Genomic DNA, 24,909 nt, shown 5'->3' on the forward strand with positions numbered 1-24,909 from the left:
GTCTTTGAGCAAGAAACTCAAACTCTGCCGAGCACAAATTTTGATTGAGGACTTTGGCAGAGTTTGTAGATCGGAGCACCGAAAGGTCGGTGGGTTGGAATAGCAAGGTTGGAAAGAGCCCGAGCTGCCAAAGATGTGTCGACCTAGTGAAGAAGTTGCTAATAAAGAAGATTGCTAGCCTGGTCGAACTCCAACAAGCGAGGTCGGCACGACGCCACCTGTCAATGCAGATGGGTGGACATGATGGAGCCAACACCACACGTCTGCAAATGGAGAAACCACAACTTTCAAGAATTAAAACAGATACTACCAGACGATAAGCTTTTGAGTGGGAAGGCTCCAGCAGACCACACTCAACAGGTCGAAGGAAAAGCTCAGATAAGTCGGTAAAGCAAATTTGGAAAGAACAACTTCAGCAAACCAACAAGAGATTCCCAGTAAACATCACGAACCCGATTGGAAATTGAACCACATGAATAAATCAGCTCATGCTCAATATTCGACGGACTCAAGCTCGAGATTGAAATCGTGAAGTCGGATAGATGTACGCTTGAGGTCGATCCCGCATTCCTGGTCGGATGGCCAGACTGCCCTTAAGATTTGAATTAGCAAGTTGGTTGGTCGGAATAGCAAGACAGAAAGGAGCTCGGCAAATCCAACGACCACAGCATTAGATTACTCGTTGAGGTCGAATCCGTGCTCGAGCTCAGATCTGTGATCGAGGTCGGAGCCGTGTTTGAGGTCAGGCTCGTATTTCAGGTCGGATAAAATGATGTTGCCGAGCAGCTAGGGCGTGACTCATAACTAGCCGACTTGGTTGGACAATAGTACCCCTCAAGTATCGGTGCAACAGGGAGAAGACAAGAGATTATCAGAGACCCAAGCCGATCGAGGAGGGATTCGGGTTGTACATGCTGGCCAGCTTGAAGACGAGTGAAATCGGGGTGCGGCTGCCATCTGGGCTCACTGGAATCGAGCGAGTTGTGCGGCACGATAGCCAACTTGGAAACTGCATATCCAAACTGACAAACAGACGAGCTTGTTACAGCTAAGAGAGCTAACTCCTGTAGAAGAAGACCCAAGGGCCATGCAAATCTGCATTTGCTCAGTCAGAAGGAAAGAGAAAAATTCAGAAGAAAGAGTAAGGCCTAAGAGACTGAATCTTGCGCAAGACCTCAGGGAGGTAGGTGACCAGGATCCCCAAGATCTTCCAGCGCCACAAAACCGAACTGAGATGACGAAGCAACAGTAAGGCCACAGTGCCTGAATCTTGCACAAGACCTCAGGGAGGTAGGTGATCGGGATCCCCAAGATCTCCCGGTGCCACAAAACCGAACTGAGATGACGAAGCGACAGTAAGGCCACAGTGCCTGAATCTTGCGCAAGACCTCAGGGAGGTAGGTGACCGGGATCCCCAAGATCTCCCGGCGCTGCAAAACCGAAATGAGATGATGAAGCGACAGTAAGGCCACAGTGCCTGAATCTTGCGCAAGACCTCAGGGAGGTAGGTGACCGGGATCCCCAAGATCTCTTGGCGCCACAAAACCGAACTGAGATGACTAAGCGACAGTAAGGCCACAGTGCCTGAATCTTGCGCAAGACCTCAGGGAGGTAGGTGACCGGTGTAATACCCGGCTAGACATCGGTATCGGAATTTCAACTTTCCGGCGGAATCTCCGCTGGAATCCGAAAATCTCGAATGTCGGAGCCTTCTAGAAGGGTAAAATAAAGGTTTTCTAAAATGTTTTTAAGTGTTTTGAAGATTTTCAATGAGAAAGAAATTGAGTTTTGAAAGAAAAGACCAAGGAGGGAAGAACCCAGGTTCGGCCGCCGAACCTCAAGTTCGGCCGCCGAACATAGGGCTGTTTAGGAGGCACGTTAGGCTTCCGAAAGTGACTTTCTTTTTCGGCCGCCGAACCCCAAGTTCGGCCGCCGAACGTGGTGAAGTTTCGGAAGCAGCTTTGGCCGCCGAAGGAGGTTTGGCCGGCCACCTATAAAAGGCCCTTTGTCCGGAAAATGGGTGAGTTTCCTCTCTCTTTTCGGGCATAGGTGAGTTCATGCTCTCCTTTGATTGTTTTTATGCTTTTTCTTCAAATCCCTCAAGTTTTCATGAGTTTTATCTTTGTTTTGAAGAGTTTTAAGCTTTGATCAAGGTTTTGAGAGCTTGGAGACTTTTGGAGCTTGGACTCTCCATACCTTCAAGCTTGGGTCACACCAAACCTCGATCTTCAAGAGGTAAGTGTAGATCTTTATCTTTTATGATGTTTTAAGTGAGTTTTATGAAGGGTTAAGGGCTAGGAATGTATGAGTTGTATAGATGTGCATGTTAGGGTTTTGATACCCTTTATGATAAAAGTATGTTAATGCATGTTTAATGAGATGTTTGTTGGGGTTTAAGCTAGTTTGAGACCCCTATATGCTTGTTGTATGAGTTGTGCATGTTTTGGAAGTGTTGGACGTGAGTGTGGGAGGTTTTGGAGGCGGATTGCATGAGGTGGAAACGGGTTCTACCTTGCTGGGGAACCCAGGTTCGGCCGCCGAAGGTAGTTTCGGCTTCCGAACCTGCCTGTGGAAGCAATCTTTGGCCGCCTAACCTTGCCCCCGAAAATGGACTTTCGGCTCTGGAAGGGACTTTCCGCCGAAGGTGCCACCGAAAGTGCCTGGCTTTCGTCTCTGGAGGAGACTTTCGGCCGCCGAACCTGCCTCCGAAAGTGCCTGACTTTCGGATCTGTGGGAGCATTCGGCCGCCGAATGTGCCGCCGAAGGTGCCCTGTCCAGCCTTCCTTTGCTTGTTTTGCATGATTGTTTTATGATGGTTTAGGGGGTTTTTGGGGAGTTGTTTAGAGTCCTATTAAAGTATGTTTGGTCCCTCATTTGAGTCCACCTGTATAGGATCGGACATGAGGAACCGAGGTGTTCAGCAGTGAGTTAGCTGCTCCAGAGTTAGTAAGCGTCAGCCAGAGGTGAGTAGAACTGAACTTTATGTTTTAAAAATAAATCAAATATTTCAAGCATGTTCATGCATCATGAATACCATGTTATGTAATAGGTTGTTTGTATTAGAATTCACGAATATGATGCATTGCATAATACGATGATGATGATGTGGATGAATATTGAATGATTCTCTAGCCCTCTATACGATATGATATGATATGATATAACATGAGATGGAAAGACCAGGCGTGGCCGTATCGCCCTTGGCAATATGTTATATGTAAGAGAAGACCAGGCGTGGCCGTATCGCCTCTGGCATAGTTGGACATGTTATGATATGAGCTATGCAAGAAAAGACCAGGTGTGGCCGTATCGCCCCTGGCATAGTTGGACATGTTATGATATGAGCTATACAAGAGAAGACCAGGTGTGGCCGTATCGCCCCTAGCATAGTTGGACATGTTATGATGTGAGATATGTAGAGGGCTATTGGTGACAAGTTCATCCTTGATGTGTATTGTTTGTGATGTAATACATTTCATGATGGCATATGTTAAAATGTTTTCTTTATATAAGTTCTACTCACTGAGCTTTATAGCTCACCCCTTTCCCCAAACCCCAGGTTTGCAGGGGCAGAGATAGTTCAGGAGGTCAGCAGGTTATGGCTATGGTCATGCTATGTAATAGAATAGTAGTGGACATGATGTAATGTAAAAAATATATAATGAAATGTAAAATGATATGATGTAAAATAATGTAATGACATGTCATGGTTAGAGTTGTGCTTTGCCCTAGTCATGTATGGTTAATCCCTTTTGATACATGATTTTATGTTAATGTTTAAATGATGATGTTTATGTAAACCAAGCTTAATGTATGATATGTTACCCCATTGAAGCATTTGATGAGGGCTCCAGTGTGGGGTTTTATGATATTGAGTTGGTGCATGTACAGGTTAAACTTGGTAAATGAAAGAAAAAGTTTAAAGTTTTTTATGTATATGTTTGATCATGTATGGAATTATACCAGTTGTACAGGATGTATGTTAGGCTTGCTACGGGTCTCAGCGGCCTTAAGCCGATCTGGATCCTAGCGCCGGTAGCAGTCCGGTTTTCGGATCGTTACAACCGGGATCCCCAAGATCTCCCGGCGCCACAAAACCGAACTGAGATGACGAAGCGACAGTAAGGCCATAGTGCCTGAATCTTGCGCAAGACCTCAGGGAGGTAGGTGATCGGGATCCCCAAGATCTCCTAGCGCCACAAAACCGAACTAAGATGATGAAGCGACAATAAGGCCACAGTGCCTAAATCTTGCGCAAGACCTCAGGAAGGTAGGTGACCGGAATCCCCAAGATCTCCCGGCGCCACAAAACCGAACTAAGATGACGAAGCGATAGTAAGGCCACAGTGCCTGAATCTTGCGCAAGACCTCAGGGAGATAGATGACCGAGATCTCCAAGATCTCATGGCGCCACAAAATCGAACTGAGATGAAGAAGCGACAGTAAGGCCATAGTGCCTGAATCTTGCGCAAGACCTCAGGGAGGTAGGTGACCGGGATCCCCAAGATCTCCCGGCGCCACAAAACCGAACTGAGATGACGAAGCGACAGTAAGGCCACAGTGCCTGAATCTCGCGCAAGACCTCAGGGAGGTAGGTGACCGGGATCTCCAAGATCTCCTGGCGCCACAAAACTGAACTGAGATGATGAAGTGACAGTAAGGCCACAGTGCCTAAATCTTGCGCAAGACCTCAGGAAGGTAGGTGACCGGGATCCCCAAGATCTCCTAGCACCACAAAACCGAACTGAGATGACAAAGCGACGGTAAGGCCACAGTGCCTGAATCTTGCGCAAGACCTCAGGGAGGTAGGTGATCGGGATCCTCAAGATCTCCCGGCGCCACAAAACCGAACTGAGATGACAAAGCGACGGTAAGGCCACAGTGCCTGAATCTTGCGCAAGACCTCAAGGAGGTAGGTGACCGGGATCCCCAAGATCTTCCGGCGCCACAAAACCGAACTGAGATGACAAAGCAACAGTAAGGCCACAGTGCCTGAATCTTGCGCAAGACCTCAGGGAGGTAGGTGACCAGGATCCCCAAGATCTCCCGGCGCCGCAAAACCGAACTAAGATGACAAAGCGACAGTAAGGCCACAGTGCCTGAATCTTGCGCAAGACCTCAGGGAGGTAGGTGACCGGGATCCCCAAGATCTCCCAGCGCCGCAAAACCGAACTGAGATGACAAAGCGACAGTAAGGCCACAGTGCCTGAATCTTGCGCAAGACTCAGGGAGGTAGGTGACCGGGATCCCCAAAATCTCTCGGCGCCACAAAACCGAATTGAGATGACAAAGTGACAGTAAGGCCACAGTGCTTGAATCTTGCGCAAGACCTCAGGGAGGTAGGTGATCGGGATCCACAAGATCTCCCGGCGCCACAAAACTGAACTGAGATGACGAAGCGACAGTAAGGCCATAGTGCCTGAATCTTGCGCAGGACCTCAGGGAGGTAGGTGATCGGGATCCCCAAGATCTCCCGGCGCCACAAAACCGAACTGAGATGACGAAGCGACAGTAAGGCCACAGTGCCTGAATCTTGCGCAAGACCTCAGGGAGGTAGGTGATCGAGATAGGGGTGAGCAGTATTCGGTTCAAACCGAAAAAACCGACCGAACCGAACTGATTTAAAAATTTGGTTCGGTTTTTTATATATTTCGGTTCGGTTCGGTTTTCAATTTCAAAAATTTTGGTTATTTCGGTTCGGTTCGGTTTTGATCAGAAAAAAATCGAAAAAACCGAACCGAACCGATTAGTAATAATAATATGTTTTTTCAATAATATATAGAAATTAAATCATATTAAAATTAAAATATTTTAATTAAATTTTAAAATATTAAAAATAAAGTGTAAAAAATAAAAAAATTATTAAAAATCGAAACCGATCAAACCGAACCGAATCAGACCGGTTCGGTTCGATTCGGTTTCTGACCAAAATCGGTTCGGTTCGGTTTTCATAAACACTCAAATTTCGATTTTCGGTTTATTCGATTCGGTTCGGTTTTGAACCGAACCGACCGAATGCTCACCCTTAGATTGGGATCCCCAAGATCTCCTGGCGCCACAAAACCGAACTGAGATGACGAAGCGACAGTAAGGCCACAGTGCCTGAATCTTGTGTAAGACCTCAGGGAGGTAGGTGACCGGGATCCCCAAGATCTCCCGGCGCCGCAAAACCGAACTGAGATGATGAAGCGACAGTAAGGCCATAGAGCCTGAATCTTGTGCAAGACCTCAGTGAGGTAGGTGACCGGGCTCCCCAAGTGCCCCGGGCACCACAAAACCGGCTGAAATGACGAAGCAACAGTAAGGCCAAAGAGCCTGAATCTTGAGCGAGCCCTCAGTGAGGTGGGTGGCTGGTCTCGAAAAATGACCGCCAGCACCACAAAACCAAGCTGAGAGGATGAAGGAAACTATTCTTTCTCTTTTTATTAAAAAATATTGTATACTCACAGCAAACAGCGGCACACGATGACAACACGCAAAAACAACTCATAAGGACACAGCTCTGACCTCACGTAAAAAGATTGGGGCACTTGGACCATAAATGAAAAGTTAAACTTCGACCTCCCAAAGGAGCTGGGGTCGTAAGGTAAAGAGACTTTGATCTCACATAATAGCCAAAAGCGCCAAAGTGCCATGCTGACCTCAAGAGGGTGCTGGAATAGAAATAAAAGAATTTGAATCCGACCTCTCGAAAGAGCTCGGATTACAGGCTAATAAGACCTCGATCTCACAAAATAACCAACATATAATGAAATTAAACTAAGTCACCCCAACGCCTGTATCGTGTAGCAATGCGACTTGCTAAAGGCCAATGCAACGCTCATGACGCCAAAGCGCCAAAACACTATGTCGATCTCAAGAAAATGAGCTTGATACTGGTAAATCCAATAGGCAGAATAAATTAAGGCGAGGCGAATCCTAAGCAAAATGCATACCAAGATAGAGAACCAAACAAAGAACCAGGGGCAATCATAAGAAGCACCGACCTCGAGAATTGATCGCTGGCACTAAACCAGCTCAGCTAGCCTAGAGAGAGGTCTAAGCAACAAAGAGCCCGCAAAACGCTAGAGGGTAGATAGCCCAGAAAACATTCGGAGGCAAAAAACCCAACTAACCGAGACATACCCGAGAACCAAATGCTCAAATAAAGAATCAAGGAGACAGGAGTAACGTAAAAGGCCAAACTCCCTATCCCTGTGGGGCACACAGCTCAGGCCACACTGATTACTAGAAGGTTACATCCCGAGGGACAAGATGTCCGAGCCCGTAACAAGAACAGGATTTAAAATCGTCTATTGCAGGGCACTCAGGCAAATAAGACATTCCTCTAGCTATTATATATCCGAGCTCGCAGCACTACCAAGATCGTGAGCCCAAAAACAGAAATGCCCTCATGAAAATAAGAAAAACTCGCAAGTCAGAAGCTTAGCCAGACGCCGAGCTCTTAGTCCGAGTCAGTTCGACTAGCAAAATCCCGATAAAGATAGCCTGGTCCATCAATTAAGTAAAATTGACAAAACCAGAAGATAGTCTGAAAAAAAATAAATAAATAAAAAAATAAAATAATAACAATAATGAGGTACAGGCCGGGGTAAAATATCATCGAATACACATCTCCAGATCGCCATACATTCAAACATCAAAGTAAAGAGATAAAGAAATAAAAAGGCAAGGAAAGGACGCTTTTGACAAGAGCAGTTCTCGGGCCACGCGGTCATAAATAGAGTCTAGGGATTTACCCCATCGCCACTCATGTAATAACTGCCGAGGAGGTAAAGGGGCAATTGATGACTGATGGGTTTCCTCAGTCCGGTATAAGGTCAGACCCATAACAACAGCCCTTACCCAAAGGGCAAGATGCTCCTTCAACAACCCTGCCTAGATCACTCGGCTATGAGGATTAGGGCTTGATCATCCGGCCTCGAGGTCGGACCTCCCTTGGGCCAGTCCCCTTATGTTATGCTCGATAATGGGGTCCCGTAGAAGAAGAGATATCCGGCCCACATATCCAGCAGACTTACTTACACGCGTAATGGGGGGAATTAAATGGCCGTTACGGATGGAGCAGGTGTCTGACATATTCGTACGTACGAAACTGGGTGACAGAGACAGCTAGCACTGTGGCAGAGAGGCAGATATACATCACGGGTAGACATGAAGGGTCTCTCTCTCTCACTCTCTTCTTCCTTCTTCTTCCTGGACTCCATTTTTCTTTGTTCTTCTCTCTGCAATTTTGGCCTATCCATACGACTCTAGTCCATAAAATCTGACTTGAACGTCGGAGGGTTTCGACCGGGGCATCCCCGGTAGATCCCTGACCATCTTCCTTTATTTTGCAGATTTTTTCTTCGAATCAAGTATTTAGGGACATATATGATGGATCAAAAAGAAAATCAGATCTATCAAATGGAGTAGGAGGGAGATCATATTTATCAGGAAAGTCATATTTATCACCTACTATTTTTTAATCTCAAATCAAATAGTAATTTATTGAAGAGCTTTCCAATATATTTCTATTTAATATATATTAAAAAATTAAAATTATTAATTTCAAAAATAATAAAGACAATATAATTTTTTTTAATTTTAATATAATTAATATTAATTTATACAAAAAATAAGTATGTTTGTCTTATAGTACCGAGAGAATATAATTTAGAAACCCTCTATTGTTATTTAATATTTTTATAACCTCTTCTGTTTAAATGTTATCAATTATTCACGAAAAATGAGAAAGGAGAGTTGATTTGAATGTCTTAGTAACCAAACTAAGCAATAGATGATGGAACCAAACTAACTAACTAGAATAAAATGAGGAACATGCAATAAAGAAGGAGATCTCTTTAAAATCTCATTATTTACTGAGATTTAAAGAGGAGAGAAAGGGATAACTCATTTTCGAGTGTATAGGCTAGGAAAGCTGCATGGTCGGGAGAAATCAGGGAAACTTGCCCAAGGAGAAACAAGAAGCCTTGAGGGGGAGCCACATCCTTATCCAACATAGCATACATTTTTTCATTGTACCGTGCTCTCCAAGAACTGAGCGCATATAAAATAAGAAAGGAAATTAATTTGAAGGAAATAAAAAAGGGACATTTTTATATTTAGAAAAAAATTTAAAAAAAAATAATAGAAAACAATAATTTTTTTTTTTTAAATTTGAAGAGAAAAATAAAAGAATTGTGGAAAAAGTTAACTTTTAAGAACATTAGAAAATTACCCCTTTCGTTTAAATTATTTTTAAATATATCGAATAAATTTATCACAATTTTATTTTTTTCTTTATTTACCTCCTTTTCTAAATAAGAACTTTTTTTTTACCATCCCTTTTATTTTTTTCATGTATATATATAATTCTTTAGTGTATATATATTTAATTAATAAAAATTAATATAATACATTATAATAGATTCTATCATCTTTTATATAAAATTAGTTTTAATTAATGTGCGTTGCATAATTATTACTCATTATAATATAAATAAATTATATTTATAGGTATATATTTATTATATATATAATTATTATTATTTAAAAATTTAATATTATTACTTTTTATTTTTTTAATATTTAAATGTATTATTTTAATAATTTTATGTTATAAATTTAATTTTTATTTAAATAATCTTATAATATAAGTACATAAAAGAATATTAATTTATATGTCATATCAAATTCGAACATTTTTTAAAGTTTTTTCTCATATTTATTGATTGATAAGTGTGTAAATAAGGTTTCCATCTTTTATCGAGAACGAATAATAATAGCAAAAAATTTCAGATTGATGTGATTTATTATTATTGATTTAAAAGATATTAAAATGAGTTTTATTATTTTTTATTTTATGAAAAAATTTATTTATTTATGTTTATGATAATATCTCGCTAACCATGGATCTAGTCAAATATTTTCCAAATAATAGATTGATAACAGATTGATGGATTGGGGAGCACGAAAGCTGAAATGTTTTCATTTCTGAACCTTTATATCCCCAGGCCACTAAGGACTCTGTACACAGTCTCTTTTGTGTGCGAGCTTTTTCCACCACGCAAAGCAGCCGGAAAATGGAAATCTGGTTCATCGCCCTGCTCACTTTATCCTTCTCTCTACTCTTCAACTCCTTCTTCTCCCTTCTCAAATCCGCCGGAAAATCCTCTCGGAGAATTCCTCCAGGTCCGTCTACCATTCCCATCATTAGCAGCCTTCTTTTGCTCCTCAAATCTTTCTCCCAACTCGAGTCTATTCTTCAAGACATACGTGCCAAATACGGCCCTATCATCACCCTCCGCATCGGCTCTCGCCCTGCCATCTTCGTCGCCAGTAACTCCCTCGCCCATCAAGCTCTTGTCCAAAACGGAGCTGCTTTCGCCGACCGTCCTCCGGCCCTTGCTGTCAGCAAAATAATTACCAGTAATCAGCACAATATCAGCTCTGCCTCCTATGGACCAACTTGGCGGCTTCTCCGCCGTAACCTCACCTCTGAAATCCTCCACCCTTCGCGTATCAAATCCTATTCCCACGCTCGCAAATGGGTTCTCGATATTCTTATTAACCGCCTCAAATCTCAATCAGAAAATGGTAACGTTGTCCACCGTGTTAAAGACCATTTCCAATATGCTATGTTCTGCTTATTAGTTTTAATGTGTTTCGGAGACAAGCTCGAGGAAGAGAAGATCAAACAAGTAGAAGAAGTTCAGCGTCGCTTGCTGCTGAGTTTCAGTCGTTTCAGTATACTAAATTTCTGGCCAAGTTTGACAAAGATATTATTTTACAAACGCTGGAATGAGCTCTTGCAGCTTCGACGGTACCAAGAAAAGGTGTTGATTCCCTTGATCAGAGCAAGAAAGAACGCCAAGATTGAAAATTTAAGCAAAGATAAAGAAGATAAAGTGGAAAAGGAAGATTTTATACTATCATATGTTGATACTCTGATAGATTTGCACCTCCCACATGAGAACAGAAAGCTTGAAGAAGGGGAAATTGTTAGTTTATGCTCTGAATTTCTTGATGGAGGTACGGATACTACATCCACAGCCCTGCAATGGATCATTGCAAATTTAGTCAAGTACCCACACATTCAAGAGAAGCTTTTCATGGAAATTAAGGATGTTGTTGGGGTTGAAGAGACAGAAGTTAAAGAAGAATATTTGCAGATGATGCCATATCTGAAAGCAGTGATTTTGGAAGGATTAAGGCGACACCCACCAGGGCACTTTGTGTTGCCACATGCTGTGAGAGAAGATGCTGTTCTTGATGGATTTCTGGTTCCAAAACATGGAACTATAAATTTCATGGTTGCAGAGATGGGTTGGGATCCAAAAGTGTGGGAAGATCCAATGGCATTTAAACCTGAAAGGTTTTTGAATAAAGGAGAGGCCTTTGATATAACTGGAAGCAGGGAGATAAAGATGATGCCTTTTGGAGTAGGGAGAAGGATTTGTCCTGGGTACGGTCTGGCAATGCTTCATTTGGAATATTTTGTGGCAAATTTGGTTTGGAATTTCAAGTGGATGGCTGCTGATGGAGATGAAGTGGACTTGTCAGAGAAGCAAGAGTTCACTGTGGTTATGAAAAATCCACTAAAAGCCCAAATATCTCCCAGGATGAAGACTCAGAATTTCTGAGGAGATTTATTGGTAATAATTTATCCAATGCCTAGACTGCTACATGTGTGAGTAGAACTTTGTTATCTTGTATGTATCAGTTGTCTGGATGTATTTCAGTATTCAGTAAAGATATGCTTATTTGCTGCGGGTGTCTTACAATTTAGTGCCTACACAAGGTGGACAGTTATTTTTTTTATTATTTAATAATTTAGAATAAAAATCAAACCATCAAGCCTTCTCACCGTCTTCCAGTGGAAAAAATATGAGATCCAGCGTCTGTTGGGAACCTTTTGACCAGCGTTCCAGGATTACATATTCATTGTAAAAAAATGTTAGAACAGGTTAATCGAGTCCTACAGGAGGTTAAAAAAAATAAAAGAAATAGCATTGGAAAAATTGCATTTTGAGCATATCAAAGATAATTCTAGAGGGCATAATCTTGTGAAAAGTTCTTCGATTTTTATACATATAATAAACGAAAAACTACAAAACAATTACTACAAACTTCGAATAATAAGCAATCAAAAATTTTCTTCATTTTCAATCTACAAGTTTAATTAAATTTTGATTGGCAAGGTTGTCACTAGTAAAAGAGACGTTTTTCTTTTTTTTCTTTTGTAATTTTCCCGAAATAAGTGAGATGAGAGTATGTTTTAGTCAATTAGCACTCACCATTTCCATGAATAATAGGCTTGAATGGTGCTGTTAAGGCTGCCTTCCCATTCCCATTCATAGGGCTTTTCTCCTGTTTGAACTCGCATTAGCTTTGGTGTGCTCAACGCTTGCTCAGCAAATATCTTCATGTTGTAGCATTCTCTAATCATCACCTTTTCCAAGGATGGGAAATTGAAAGCATAATTACCTGAACAGAAACTGGTGAGGCATGGTAGATCATTAAGTCCAAGATATTCTAGTTGATTGAACCCAATATCGTCTTCAGCTCCATCTGCTTCACTCCTTACTATTTCTTGCAGGCTTTCACATTCTTTTATATTCATTCTTCTGAGTTGGACAAGATTTGTAGCCGCTGAGGCTGTTATCAGATTCCTTAAACCATGGCATTTTGATACTTCCAAAGACACTAGATTCTGGAAAGATACTAAGGATGGAACTAAAATTTCCAATCTGCTGCATTCCAATACTTCAAGAGTTTCCAGATTCTGCAAAATAGGGACTGGTTGGGAATCTTCATCCACAAGATGCTTGAGCTCTGGCAGCTTAGATAGCTTTAGTTCTTTTAACCATGTGAGCGACTGAGGATATTTTTCCTCACCAATGTTCATGTGATGAAGGATTATTTCTTCAACAGAAGCATTGCAGAGAACGAGTCTCTTCAGGCTCGGTAAGCTTCGAAGGAAATCAGATGGCAAGAGCGCAGATTCACCAGCAAAGCATGTCAGCTCAATGACTTTCAGTCTGGACAAGTACTCAGCTTGAGAGTTTTCACCCAACTTGTCCTTTATATTGTTCCATTCCACTCTCAGTTCTTCCAAGCTTTGGATTGCAACCTGAAAAATCAATTGTAAGTACTAAATAAAAGAGGATTAGGATCAGGGAGAAAAGTAAATTAGCATTAACAAATTTTTATATCATAATTTTAAAAATTAAAATATAATATTTAAATATTTAAATATATTATAAAAATAAAAAAAGAAAAAAGAAAACTGAGCATATTACAACCAAGAACAATTCTTTCCTACACTCTTCATCGTGAACTAAGATACCAATATGTGATTCCCTTCTTATAAAAATTAAATGCAGGTTCATGATCGAAAGGATCTAGTTAAGTTTTTTCCTTACAACTAGTAATAAATGAAAAATTAAAGATATTATTAAACTGACCTTGGCACCGAAAAAAGCAGCCACAACAGAAATGTCCAAGTCTCCATCATAAACTTTTTCTTCATTTCCCTCAACAATCATGTTTGAATCTTGTTCCTTATAAAATCTTGAAGGTAATAGTTCCATCTTTGGACAGTCAACTACTTCAACTTTTTTCAAGGATGGACACTTTAGAACATTGCATCCGGAGTAAAAGCTCGACAAGTTGGGCAAACACTCCAGACTTAAGGACTGCAATGATGGAAAAATGGTGTTGTCACTCATCATTTCCACGTCCGACACTTTTGTGATGATCTGTTCCATCAAGCTACATCGTTTTACTTCCAAATATTGGAGGTTTACAACGCCCAAAGCCATGGACACGGTGAATATATTAGTCAAGTTGCTGCAATTATGAACTTTCAGCAATTTCAGGTTTTCAAAGCTCAAAATTCCTATATGATCCACATTCCACACATGCCTCAACCTAGGCAAATCAATTAAATGCAGTTCACTTAAACTTTCTTTGAGCCTGAAATGAACTTCATCAGCATTTAGCCCTTCCAAATCAAACACTTCTTCTACTGAATCACATTTTTGTACAACGAGAACTCTCAACCAGCACAAGTGCTGCAGTAGATTTGATGGTATAGCATTTGAGAAAAATGAACACTCCACCACCAATTTTTTTAAACTGCGTAAGTACTCAAATGGAACTTGTGCGTGCCATTTTTCTTTCAGCAAGGGAAAGTTGGACAGTGTCAAATCCCAGATCCTTTGAAATCCAACCTAAAAATCCAAAATATTGCATTAGTATGGTATAAAAATTCCAATCAAACAGTAATCATGATCCAACCCATCATGAAAAAAGATTAATAGCGAGAAAAGTAAGATCTGGTAATATACGTACCGCTTCATTGTACAATTGTTCAATGGTGGCATTCAGATTGCGTTCCCAACGCCATTCTTTATTTGCTAGGTTATTGTAGCTTGTAACTTCTACACTCTGTAGCTTTGGTGTGCACAAGACTCCAGAACAGAAAATCCTCAAGTTGGGGCAATATGCGACAGTTACTTGTTGCAAAGACGGGAATTTGAAAGTGCAACTGCCCAAGCAGAAGCTTGTGAGGCTCTGTAAATCAGTAAGTTCTAATGTTTTCATTTTGCTGAAAACAATCTCATCCGCTGTTCCATCCTCTTCGCTTCCTACTATTTCCATCAACATTCTGCAAGATTTTAAACTCAACTTCACAAGTTGCACCATGCTTTTGGCCACTGACAATGCCACTATGTTTTTCATTCGATTGCATTCACATAGTAGCAGAGTTGTTAAATTTTGGAAAGATGCAGAGAGTGGTGCAAGATTAATCAAATTTGCACAAGACCTTAATTCCAGAGTCTCAATATATTGAAATAATGGGTCCTGCCGTTGACAGTCTTGCACTAATATGTGCTTCAAATTAAATCACCAAGATTATATAGCTTTACAACTCTTATTCGTGGGAGTATAGTGGCATCCTCCTGGTCACCACAGAGTGTTTCAAATCTAAATAGCTCCTTTAAAGATGAATCACGGACTCCAAGTTCTTTAAGATTGGAAAATCTTGGAAGGAAACCAGACAGAGAAGCAGGAGATTTGTTTGGAAAAAAGCGCAGCTCACATACTTTTACTTGGGAAAACAACTGCGTTGAGAATTCAGATTGCAGTATCAATAGGGTAGACTTGCTGTCTAATGACAACTCCTCCAAATTAGGAAACATCTGCATTTCAATCAAAAATTAGAAGTGAGTTCGAGTAATTAACTATCCTTCAAAGATTGGGGTGTCAAAAATAAGAGTGAGCAAAAAAAAAGATTGCAGGGCAATATTGAAGAAATTTTGGTATGTCATAATTGTAGTTATAAAGTCAATAAAAATTAAAAATATGGAGAAGTTTAGGGTCAGATCCATAAGAAAACTATATGAAAGAAATAAAATTTTGAAAAGATTCAGGTGTAGTGTGCATATATCTCAACATTTGGGCATAAAATAGTTTAAGAAATATTTGAAAAATCTTTGGTAACGAGTTATGGAATTCAATTATAAAAACTTTCAAATTTCACCTGTAGCTAACTGGTTGTATACATAACTCTATTTTCTTGTTGATGTTGGTGAAAGAAAATGCTGATTGAAAGAAAATAATAACTTAGATTTAATTTATTAAAGTAACTTTTTTTACTTTAGCTCAATTCAAAAAGAAATCAATTGAATTAAATATTTTATTTTTATCCTTTACTTTTCAAACATACCCATGTAATTTAACCTTCTTTCAAAAAAGTTAGCCTTGTAAATTTGAGAAAGCAATAAACAGCTACCTTGTCTAGCCTGTGTTCCCTTCCTTCGTCATCCTTACCAGGTTTTTGTGCTCTTCGTGGTGTGGAAAAGAAAGTCTTCATGCTTGGACAGTCATATATGCTCATCTTTTTCAATGGATATTCCATATTACTACTTCCTAGACAGAAACTTGAAAATTTGGGCAAACATTGAAGGACTACGGATTCTAATGAAGGGAATATCATCTTATTCTCTGAAGTTGATTCCTCTGCCTCCACTCCTATTATTCCTTCCAACATGTTACACTTCAGTATCTCTATCTTCTGGAGCTGCCTGAGGCAAAATGCCATGGACTTGGTAAATATATACTCCAAGCTGCCACAATTTTGCACTTGGAGTAGCCTAAGATTTTTAAGGTCCAAAATTTCCCCAGGATCCTTGTTCCATAAATGCTTCAACATTGACAGGTTCTTCAATTTCAATTCACTTAAGCGGGGCAGCAACCCAACTTGCCCATCATCAGTAGATAGCCCTTCCATGTCAAAAACTACTTCCAGCGAATCACAGTCTCTTACCTCAATCTTTCTCAACTTGCTCAAGAATTGCAGCAGATTGGCTGATATGGCTTTGGAGGATAATGCATGTTTATCCACCACTAGTGATTCTACATTGAGGAAGAGTCTCCCTTGGTTCCCATTATGCCAGAGTTCAGGAAATTCAGATACTTGAAAAAATGAGCCAACCTTTCAATCCCAAAAGATATCATTATTCACAAACCCAAAGAATTTATGCAAATAATTTACTATTGTTGGGCAATAGCCCAGACCTAATCTACGGGGAACCCAAGACACAAAACAGATGATTCCCTTTAATTTTCATGTGGGTCACCCACATCAACTATTCGTGCCTTGGTTCCGTGTAGGTAAGTTTTTTTCTTACTTATGAGCGTGTAATGGATTACAATTTAATATTATGGGAATAATAAATACGCACCCGTTCTGTTAACTGACATGCTATTGTCGCATTAAGGTCTCCTTCCCAGTGCTGTTTGTCTGCATCTCTTTTCAGTAGTATTCCACGTAGCTTTGGCGTGATTAAGATTCCATGAGAAAAAATCTTCATTTTATAACATCCGGTGACAATGACATTTTCTAAAGATGGGAAACTTAAGGCATGATTCCCTGCGAAAAAGCTGGTGAGACTAGTCAAATATTCAAGTTCCAAATACTTAAGTTTGCTGAAAATAATCTCATCCTCCATGTGATCTCCATCACTTGACACTATTTCTGTCAAACTGGGGCAATAGGAGATTCTCATGTTAGTGAGTTGCACCATAGTTTTGGCTGTGGAAGCCATTATGAGGTGTGTCAATCCATCACAGTGCACCACATGAAGAGTTGCTAGATTTAGGAACGATGATGAGGATGGTGCTATGTTAATCAAATCTTTACAGTTATCAACTCTCAAACTCTGAAGATATTGAAGAAGAGGTTCTACTTGGGGGTCTTGCTTCCATATACACTTCAAACTATCAACATTAGATAACTCCAAGTGTTTCACTCGTGCCAGTGGCCTGGCATGTTCCTCCTCCCCAACAAACCCTCCATGTGAGAATAGCTCTTCTAAATTACCACCAAATGCATGAACCTTTTCCAAATAGCAGTGTCTTCTAAGGAAACTAAGTAGAAAAGGACGTGGTTCATTCTGTAAGCCACTCAAAGTAAGAACTTTGAGTTTGGAAAAGCAGTCAAATGGCAATTGGCCTAGCTGTATCGCAGTCAAGTCCTCGGATTCTAATGTCAATTCCTCCAACTTGGGACTAACCTGCGGGGATTGTTTATAGTTTAAGATTAGAAGCAACACATTAGCATAGGCATCTCTCCTATCCAAGCCTTGCCTCAGATAAGTTGTTTTGTGATTTTAATTTTAAGTATTAATTAGTTTGAAACAATTATATTTTTAAACACTGTTTTTTTATAAGAAAAAAAATGCAAAACAAGCTGCCCGCAAAATAAGAAAAGAGAAATAAACTCTGATTGAGTTTATGGGTTCAAACTTAAATCCATATGAATTCTGAAAAGAACAACGAAAGAAAGACGAAATTATATCTATGCATTTATTTATTTTTATTTTATAATTTACTCTCTCAAATTAAATAAAAATACAGTTCAGAACAATTTCAAGGCTACCTCAGTCCGACTCCGGGAACTCATTAGGCACAATTTACTCCTAATATTAAGTGAAAACTATATTTTAATCTCTGCATTTTTTAAAAATTAGTCCTTTAGATTTTATTTAATTAATAAAATAATCCCTTAATTTAAATTTTATAGTTTTAATTAAAATTAATCTCAATATTTTTATCTATTCTTTCCTAATAAATCTTTATATTTACAAATTAATCTATCTATTTATAAATAATAAGTCTTGATATTTATAAATTAATCTGTCTATTTATTAAATTTTAATATTTTATATGTGAAAAATAATAAGATAAAAATTAGATAAAAAATTTATCATTTTCTTTTTTTCTAATTAAATAAAATAAATAAATTATTGATAAGAGAAAAGTTAAATGGAAAAGAATTCATTGGACTTAAAATTTAAAGTCATATTGTGCCAAAATTCTTGATTCAATTTTCATTTTGTTAATTTAGTGCCAAATATGTAAGATATTGAATTTGATAAATATGGGAGATTAGTTTGTAAAAAATATAAGTATTTATTTGTATGCAATTATAATATTTAGAAACTAATCTATAAGACAATAGGGATAAATTATAACTAAAACAATTATTTTATTATAAAATAAAACTTTATAATTAAATTTAGAAATATATGAACTAAAAATTCTTATTTATAATTTTTTTTTCATCTTTAAATAATGCACCAACATTTATTAACGTTGTTAGAGAGAGAAAATCCTCATCTTACTAACGGAGTCAAAACACATGATTATTTTTATCATAAATTAAATTATAGAACTCTACCTGAAAAAGTCATCAAATCATTATGTAGTTTTTTGTGATATCTCTAAAAAAGTCTCATTTTGCAAACTGCATGAGAAATGCATCAAACCACACTTAAATCTGTTTTTTAATCAACCTGCTTTACTTTTGGGTATATTACACTTGAATCACTTAGTTTTAACAGAATTAACATATTGATCCCTGAATTTTTAAAATCGAACACTTAATTCCTTTATGATCAGTCCATTTAAATTAGAGGTCCCTTCCATCCATTTTTGCAGTTAAAAGTGTAGAAATATTTTTATAAATCAAAGTTAGAGATTAAAGTGTAGTTTACACAATATAAAATTATTTCCCCATATTAAAAAGAATTTAAGTGTTCATGAGACTATTTTAAATATTTTAAATATTTATTTTATTTTTAACCGGTTTGACTAACGAAATTATAGATAAAAAGAATTCAAATTTAGATGGATTTATTATATAGAAATTTAAATATTTAATTTTAAAAATACAGAAATTTATCCGTTAATTCTGTTAATCTCAAAGACTAAAGTAAATAACCTTATATAGAATAAAAAGAGAAGAAAAAAAAAGGAACAAAAGACCATGGATAACAACAAAGATGTGTAAGAAAAGTTCGTACCTTTTCCAACAAAAAGAAAGGTGGTTGAATTGGGATGTTATGTTGGTCCTTACCGTCCCCTTGCTGGTAAGCAGAAAATTCTGAAGCGAATTTCACTAATCGGCGACAATCATACACCTTCAAACATCTCAATTTCTGCCACTCACAAGTATGTGTCCCTGGATAGAAACTCCTAAGTTCTGGTAGTTTTGACAGTTCAAGATAAGTTAGTCGAGGAAACTTGAAAAAATAAGGAGTTAGCTCCACACCTTCTGCCTTTGCAACAATCTCCTCAACCCCACAATCGTTTATTTCAAGCTGTTCAAGTTGCAAGAGACCTTTGGCTATGGAGGTGGGAAGGAGATTTTTCAAAACTTTACAACCATCAACTCTAACTGATTTCAGGTTCTCAAAAGTGAAAAGTCCTTGCGGATCCTTACTCCATACATGCTTCAATGACTCCAGCCAACGTAAAGATAAATCTCTCAACTCAAATGCTGCAATAACATTCCCTTCTTCTATATTGAAACCCTCAAGATGATATATCTCTTGTAATGAAGCACAGAAATCTAACTGTAACTCCTCTAGTCTCTTAAATCGTTCCAAGACATTCCATGAAAAAACAGTCACTAGGTTTCTGCATTCACTAATACGTAATGACTTTAATTTGCAAAAGGAATTGGCTGTAAGTTGGTCGTGCCATATACTTTTTAACATACTCATTTCATGAAGTTTCAATGTCTCCAAATTAGAGAAAGCTACCTGCAAAACCAATTCCACTTGTTCACTTAAAATAGAAATACATATAACAAAATACTTAATAATGATTTTTCTTCACAAACCTATCTCTTTTCTTTTCCTTAAATTTGTGGTATTTCTATGGACTAGCCGTGCATCTTGGCAAGAATTTCATTCTAATTTATCCCAATTATAATTAGCAAAATTTTGGATAAGTAAACCTCCTAAGATGTCTATAGATTATGTATGTATAGAGAGGGTAAAAGAATTCACCATTTCATCAAAGAGAGACTGAATTTTAGGATTGTCGTTCATCTTTGTGTTGCCTTCTTTGGCCATCATGCCTGCAAGAGGAACACTAGGGACGAAGCACATCAACACATCACAATAGGATATGTCTAGTTCTCGAAGACATGGAAATTCAACTGGACACCCATTGCAGAATCTAACCAACTTTGGAAGAAGATAAAGCCTCAATTTGTCCAGGTTAGGAAAGAGAATTTTAGTCACGCTCTCTTTTCTTTCTGCTACCTCTGTCAATATTATCTCCTCTATGGACCTGCAGTTTTCTATCTCAAGTTTTTTGAGCTGCAAAAGACTACTAACAATATGAGCTGTAAATAAATACTTCAAATTGTGGCATCCGTTCAAAATCAAGCAAGTTAAGTTTGAAGATGTCGTAGACAGATGATCATGCCATATATTTTCACAATTAATTGAGGTTAATTGCAGATCCTCCAGGTTGGGGAAAGAAACCTGCAAAGATTAACATTGTTTCAAACATTTTTTATTGAACAAAAGTGATAAAAACCATATGCAAACAAATCTTTTGGTTGTGGTAACAGGGTGCTCTATTTGGAAAATTTAAAAAGTTCAGTGCATTACATACCATTCTGTTGAAAAGTGATGAATGAGCACCAAGCTCATGCTCTGACACAAATTCCTCAAATTCTGGAATAGCTGCCGATTGCTTGCGTCTTACTTCTGTTCCTTGGGCCACTTTCATTTCAGCGCAAAAGAATTGAAGATGCGGTAGGTTAATTAGCTTCAAGGAGCACAACTGACCAAACTCTACCACTTCGTTGTTGTTTTCACTTTCATCAATAACAGGAGCTTCAATTTTAGTGGGTAACAAGAAGAGATTTGTCAATCTTTCACAGTTTCTAACTTCTAAAATTCTTAATTTGCTAAATGACCCTGCTTCAAGTTTACCATGGCAAATCTCCTCCAAGTTCAGTAAATTTTCCAGAAACAAAGACTCTAAGATGGGAAAAGAATGACATGCAGCCCATTTCGTTGAGTTGATAACATGTTGAATCACAACATCATTTTGGACATGGAGATGCTTCAATCTTGGAAATCCTTCCCTATCGATATCAAACAATATATTCTCAACCCCACTCACTTCATCTAAATATAGATCTTCAGTATCTCTCAACAACTCTTTAACCCCGTACTCCAAATGAATGCTTGTCTTCAGCTTGAGCTTTAGAGTTTTCGATGTTTCATAGTTTCCATGCCAGCCCCATACATCTCCTATGAATATTTTATACCTTCGTAACCCATGGGAGAATAAGGTTTTTGGTATTATCTTGGCATCTAGAACCTGTATTTCCAAAGTTGTCAAGCGAGACAATTGTTCCAACTCAGTAAGGCTTGCATTACCTTCATTGCTGATTCCTTTGACATCCCACTGAACAAAACTGTTATTCATATACAGTGCTTCTAACAGAGACAACTTTGATAAGACATTAGCTGGAATAACTTTCAGCTTGGAACAATTGCCCAAATCTAACAACTTCAACTGGGTCAATTCCTCTATTTGCCTAGGCAACTCAACAATATACGAGTCTGCAAAACTAAGGACTCCCAATTGCTTCAACTCTTTGATGATAACTACATCATTCATTTGGCATCGATGCAAGCACAAGGTATGAAGGTTTATCAGAAAACCAATTGATGAAGGCAAGGATATGAAACGCATCCCAGTAAAATCCACTACTTTAAGTTTTCTAATGCCCTCAAAAAATAAATCAGGGACTTCCAAGGAAAGATCTTCAGTGAAAAGTGACAACAACTCTGCTTTTGGGCACTCCATCCATTGAGGAAGTTCTTGGATATCACAGTAAGGCAAAGAAATTGTGGTGCAATCTTTGTTGGGCAATTCCATTGGGAAAGTACCATTTATACCTATAAATGCATGATGCTTCCTAGATGCAATTGAGAGAGCAGTATCCCGAACAACATCATGCATTTTTACGAATCCATCCATGTCACCATCTAGCAACAAGCATTCAGCTTTGAGGTCATCGATCAAAGTAAATACTTTGTTTCTCATGTCTTCAACAGTGACTACGCGTTTAAATAAACCTAGTCCCATACTGTACTTTAGCAAGCTCTGGATCTGAATATTGGATTGTCCAAACAGACCACAAAGCAAGAAAAATGATCCGAGTTCAGGAGGCAAATTATTGTAGCTCGACTTAAGAACCGAGTGTACTTTTTCCTCTATTTCTTCATTATCAAAGTCAGATAGTTGCTTTAACTTATCATTCCATTTATATGACTCACACCTTCGCAAGTCCATAGCAACTTTGTGTATAAGAAGGGGCAATCCTGCACATTTTTTGACAATTTCAGTTGCTATTGGAGGCAGCTTTGGATCTTCAGCATCAAACACGGTCATCTCAAACAAACTCCAAGCCTCTTTTTCCTGTAGAACTTCAAGGCTGAATTCTTTCTGCGTGCCCATTTCACGAGATAATACATCTCGTCTCCTTGAGGTTAGCAATATGCTACATCCCCTGCAGTCATCCCCAAATGGAATTCCTACTGCCTTCAAATCAAGTTGTTTCCAAATATCATCAAGAATTATAAGAACCTTCTTCTCTTTCTTCAACCTCTCACACAATCGATTTGCTCTTAGCAACATTCCCTCCTCACGAAGATCAAGACCCAGGACTTCAGCAATTTCTTCTTGAATCCTTCTGACATCTGGTGTCTGAGATACAGCAACCATAACCACAACATCAAATGACTTGTCATCTTGGGCTTGTCTGTGGACTTCCTTGGCTAGTGTGGTCTTCCCCACACCGCCCATTCCATACACGCCAATCATATTAAGATTAGGATCTTTTAGGGCACCCATTATTTCCTTCAAAATTGACACTCTTGAATGCAAGGCCTCGCGACTATACACAGATTCAGCCGCTATCTGCTTTGGAGGAGGCAAGTAGGAAATTGAATCAAGTTCACCTTCATTCAGAAGCTTATAAATTGCTGAAGTCTTCTTCTCTGAATTTCTGCCGAGCATGTGGCGTGTCTGCAAATTAGGACACAAGCCAATGAAACACCACTTCTTCACTTGTTCTTTGCCTTGGATCAATTCATCAGCCTCTTTAATAGTTTGGTCTGCACTGGTCAACCACTTGGTAACGTTCTCAAAGATCTCTTTCCCATTTCTTGTAGCCTGATCAACGGATTGCTGCAACCTCTCTCTTTTGTCCTTCAATCGCTCAGCCTCATCCTGGAGTCTGGTAACCTTGCTCTCACTCTTGAAAGTGTAACTGATGTGTCTTTTGACAGGGACAATAACGTACTTGTATATGGGGTCTTTAATGATCTCAGTGAAAATGGGAAGAATGATGTCCAGAACCATTTTGATTGTTCTCAGAAAATACGCAGAATAGAACAAGAGATTAAGACAATGAAGTACTGCAGAAAACAATAGTCAAGACAAATTAGAAGGGCAAGCACAAACAATCACAAAGAATTTGAGAGTGAAGTGCAGAGTGATAGCCAAATGGGAAAAATAAACAAAAAGATAGCATATAAACAGTAAGGATCATGTTAAAAATTATACAAGAAATCACTGCTGAAATCAGAAGACAATCAAATAACAAAATTTTTACCTGCCTTCGCTTCCAACTTAAGATTAAGATGAAAAAAAGAAACACAGGAACAACGTATTTTAAGCTCAAACCTAATACCCAGAAGAAAATGGAGAAAGATAATTGACAAGAAATTGGGAGTGAGAGACACAGCTGTTAATGCTGGGAACAGTGAAGAAGAGCAGTGGGATGAGGCAGTTGAGTAGACGCGGCCACTGTCCGGTTCGAGCCGTGAACCGGACTGGTGAACCAGTTCTGATTCAATTTTAATTTGATTTTTAATTTATAAAATAATTCGTCACTTATCCGTATAAATAAATTAAATTATCAAATAATTAATTTCTAATTTTTTTACTTATAAATATATTATTTATATTTAAATAAAATATTATTTTATTTTTTATATTATATATATTATTATTTTATTTTTTATATTACATAAATAGATAATTAAATTATTTAATAAAATATATATTTAATAATATTTAAAACTTTTATTTATTTTTTATATTTTATTTAAATTTTTTATTTTCATATTTTTTCAAATTAAAATCGAATTAATTATTTATAATTTCAATTTAAATAAAATTGAATATGATACTTTAAATTTTTATTTATTATTTAACATGATTAAACTGAATAATACATTTTTTATAATCTAATAGTATTTAATGAAGATTTAATAATAAAATAATAACTGAAAATTGCATAATTAAAGTTTGTTATTTTTCTTTTTAATTATAAAGATAATTAATTCTTATTATAAATAATGAAGATTAAATTCAAAACTTCATGATTTAGAGATTAAAAAAATCAGATTACTATAGTCTAATTTAATTATAGTTAGCAGGATATAATTAAATTTGAATTGTAAAACTTGAGTTAACTCATTTGAAAATATTTTGATGACAATTTTAATTGTTTTATACATAGTTCTCATTCTTGTT

The 24,909-nt window shown here is 38.1% G+C and overlaps 2 protein-coding genes across 2 annotated transcripts; one reads left to right on the forward strand and one right to left on the reverse strand.

Moving 5' to 3' along the window:
- The first annotated feature begins 9,926 nt into the window (after positions 1 to 9,926).
- Positions 9,927 to 11,765, forward strand: LOC110621157 (cytochrome P450 89A2). Its single transcript, XM_021765280.2, has one exon. It carries the CDS (start codon positions 10,065 to 10,067, stop codon positions 11,622 to 11,624), a length of 1,560 nt encoding a protein of 519 aa, XP_021620972.1. The 5' UTR covers positions 9,927 to 10,064; the 3' UTR covers positions 11,625 to 11,765.
- A 282-nt stretch (positions 11,766 to 12,047) lies between these two features.
- On the reverse strand, positions 12,048 to 24,198 carry LOC110621158. The gene is given in 10 exon segments (XM_043959191.1): positions 12,048 to 13,114; positions 13,449 to 14,216; positions 14,338 to 14,882; positions 14,885 to 15,188; positions 15,782 to 16,483; positions 16,734 to 17,564; positions 19,356 to 20,096; positions 20,346 to 20,828; positions 20,962 to 23,786; positions 23,984 to 24,198. Coding segments are annotated over 9 exon segments (7,983 nt in total). The 5' UTR covers positions 23,731 to 23,786; positions 23,984 to 24,198; the 3' UTR covers positions 12,048 to 12,274.
- Between the last annotated feature and the right edge of the window lie 711 nt (positions 24,199 to 24,909).

This window comes from Manihot esculenta, chromosome 8 (assembly GCF_001659605.2).
Source record: "Manihot esculenta cultivar AM560-2 chromosome 8, M.esculenta_v8, whole genome shotgun sequence".
In the NCBI taxonomy this organism is placed as follows: Eukaryota; Viridiplantae; Streptophyta; class Magnoliopsida; order Malpighiales; family Euphorbiaceae; genus Manihot; species Manihot esculenta.

Coding starts and splice junctions, on each gene's coding strand:
- LOC110621157 (XM_021765280.2), top strand. CDS start 10,065: ATGGAAATCTGGTTCATCGCCCTGCTCACTTTATCCTTCTCTCTACTC.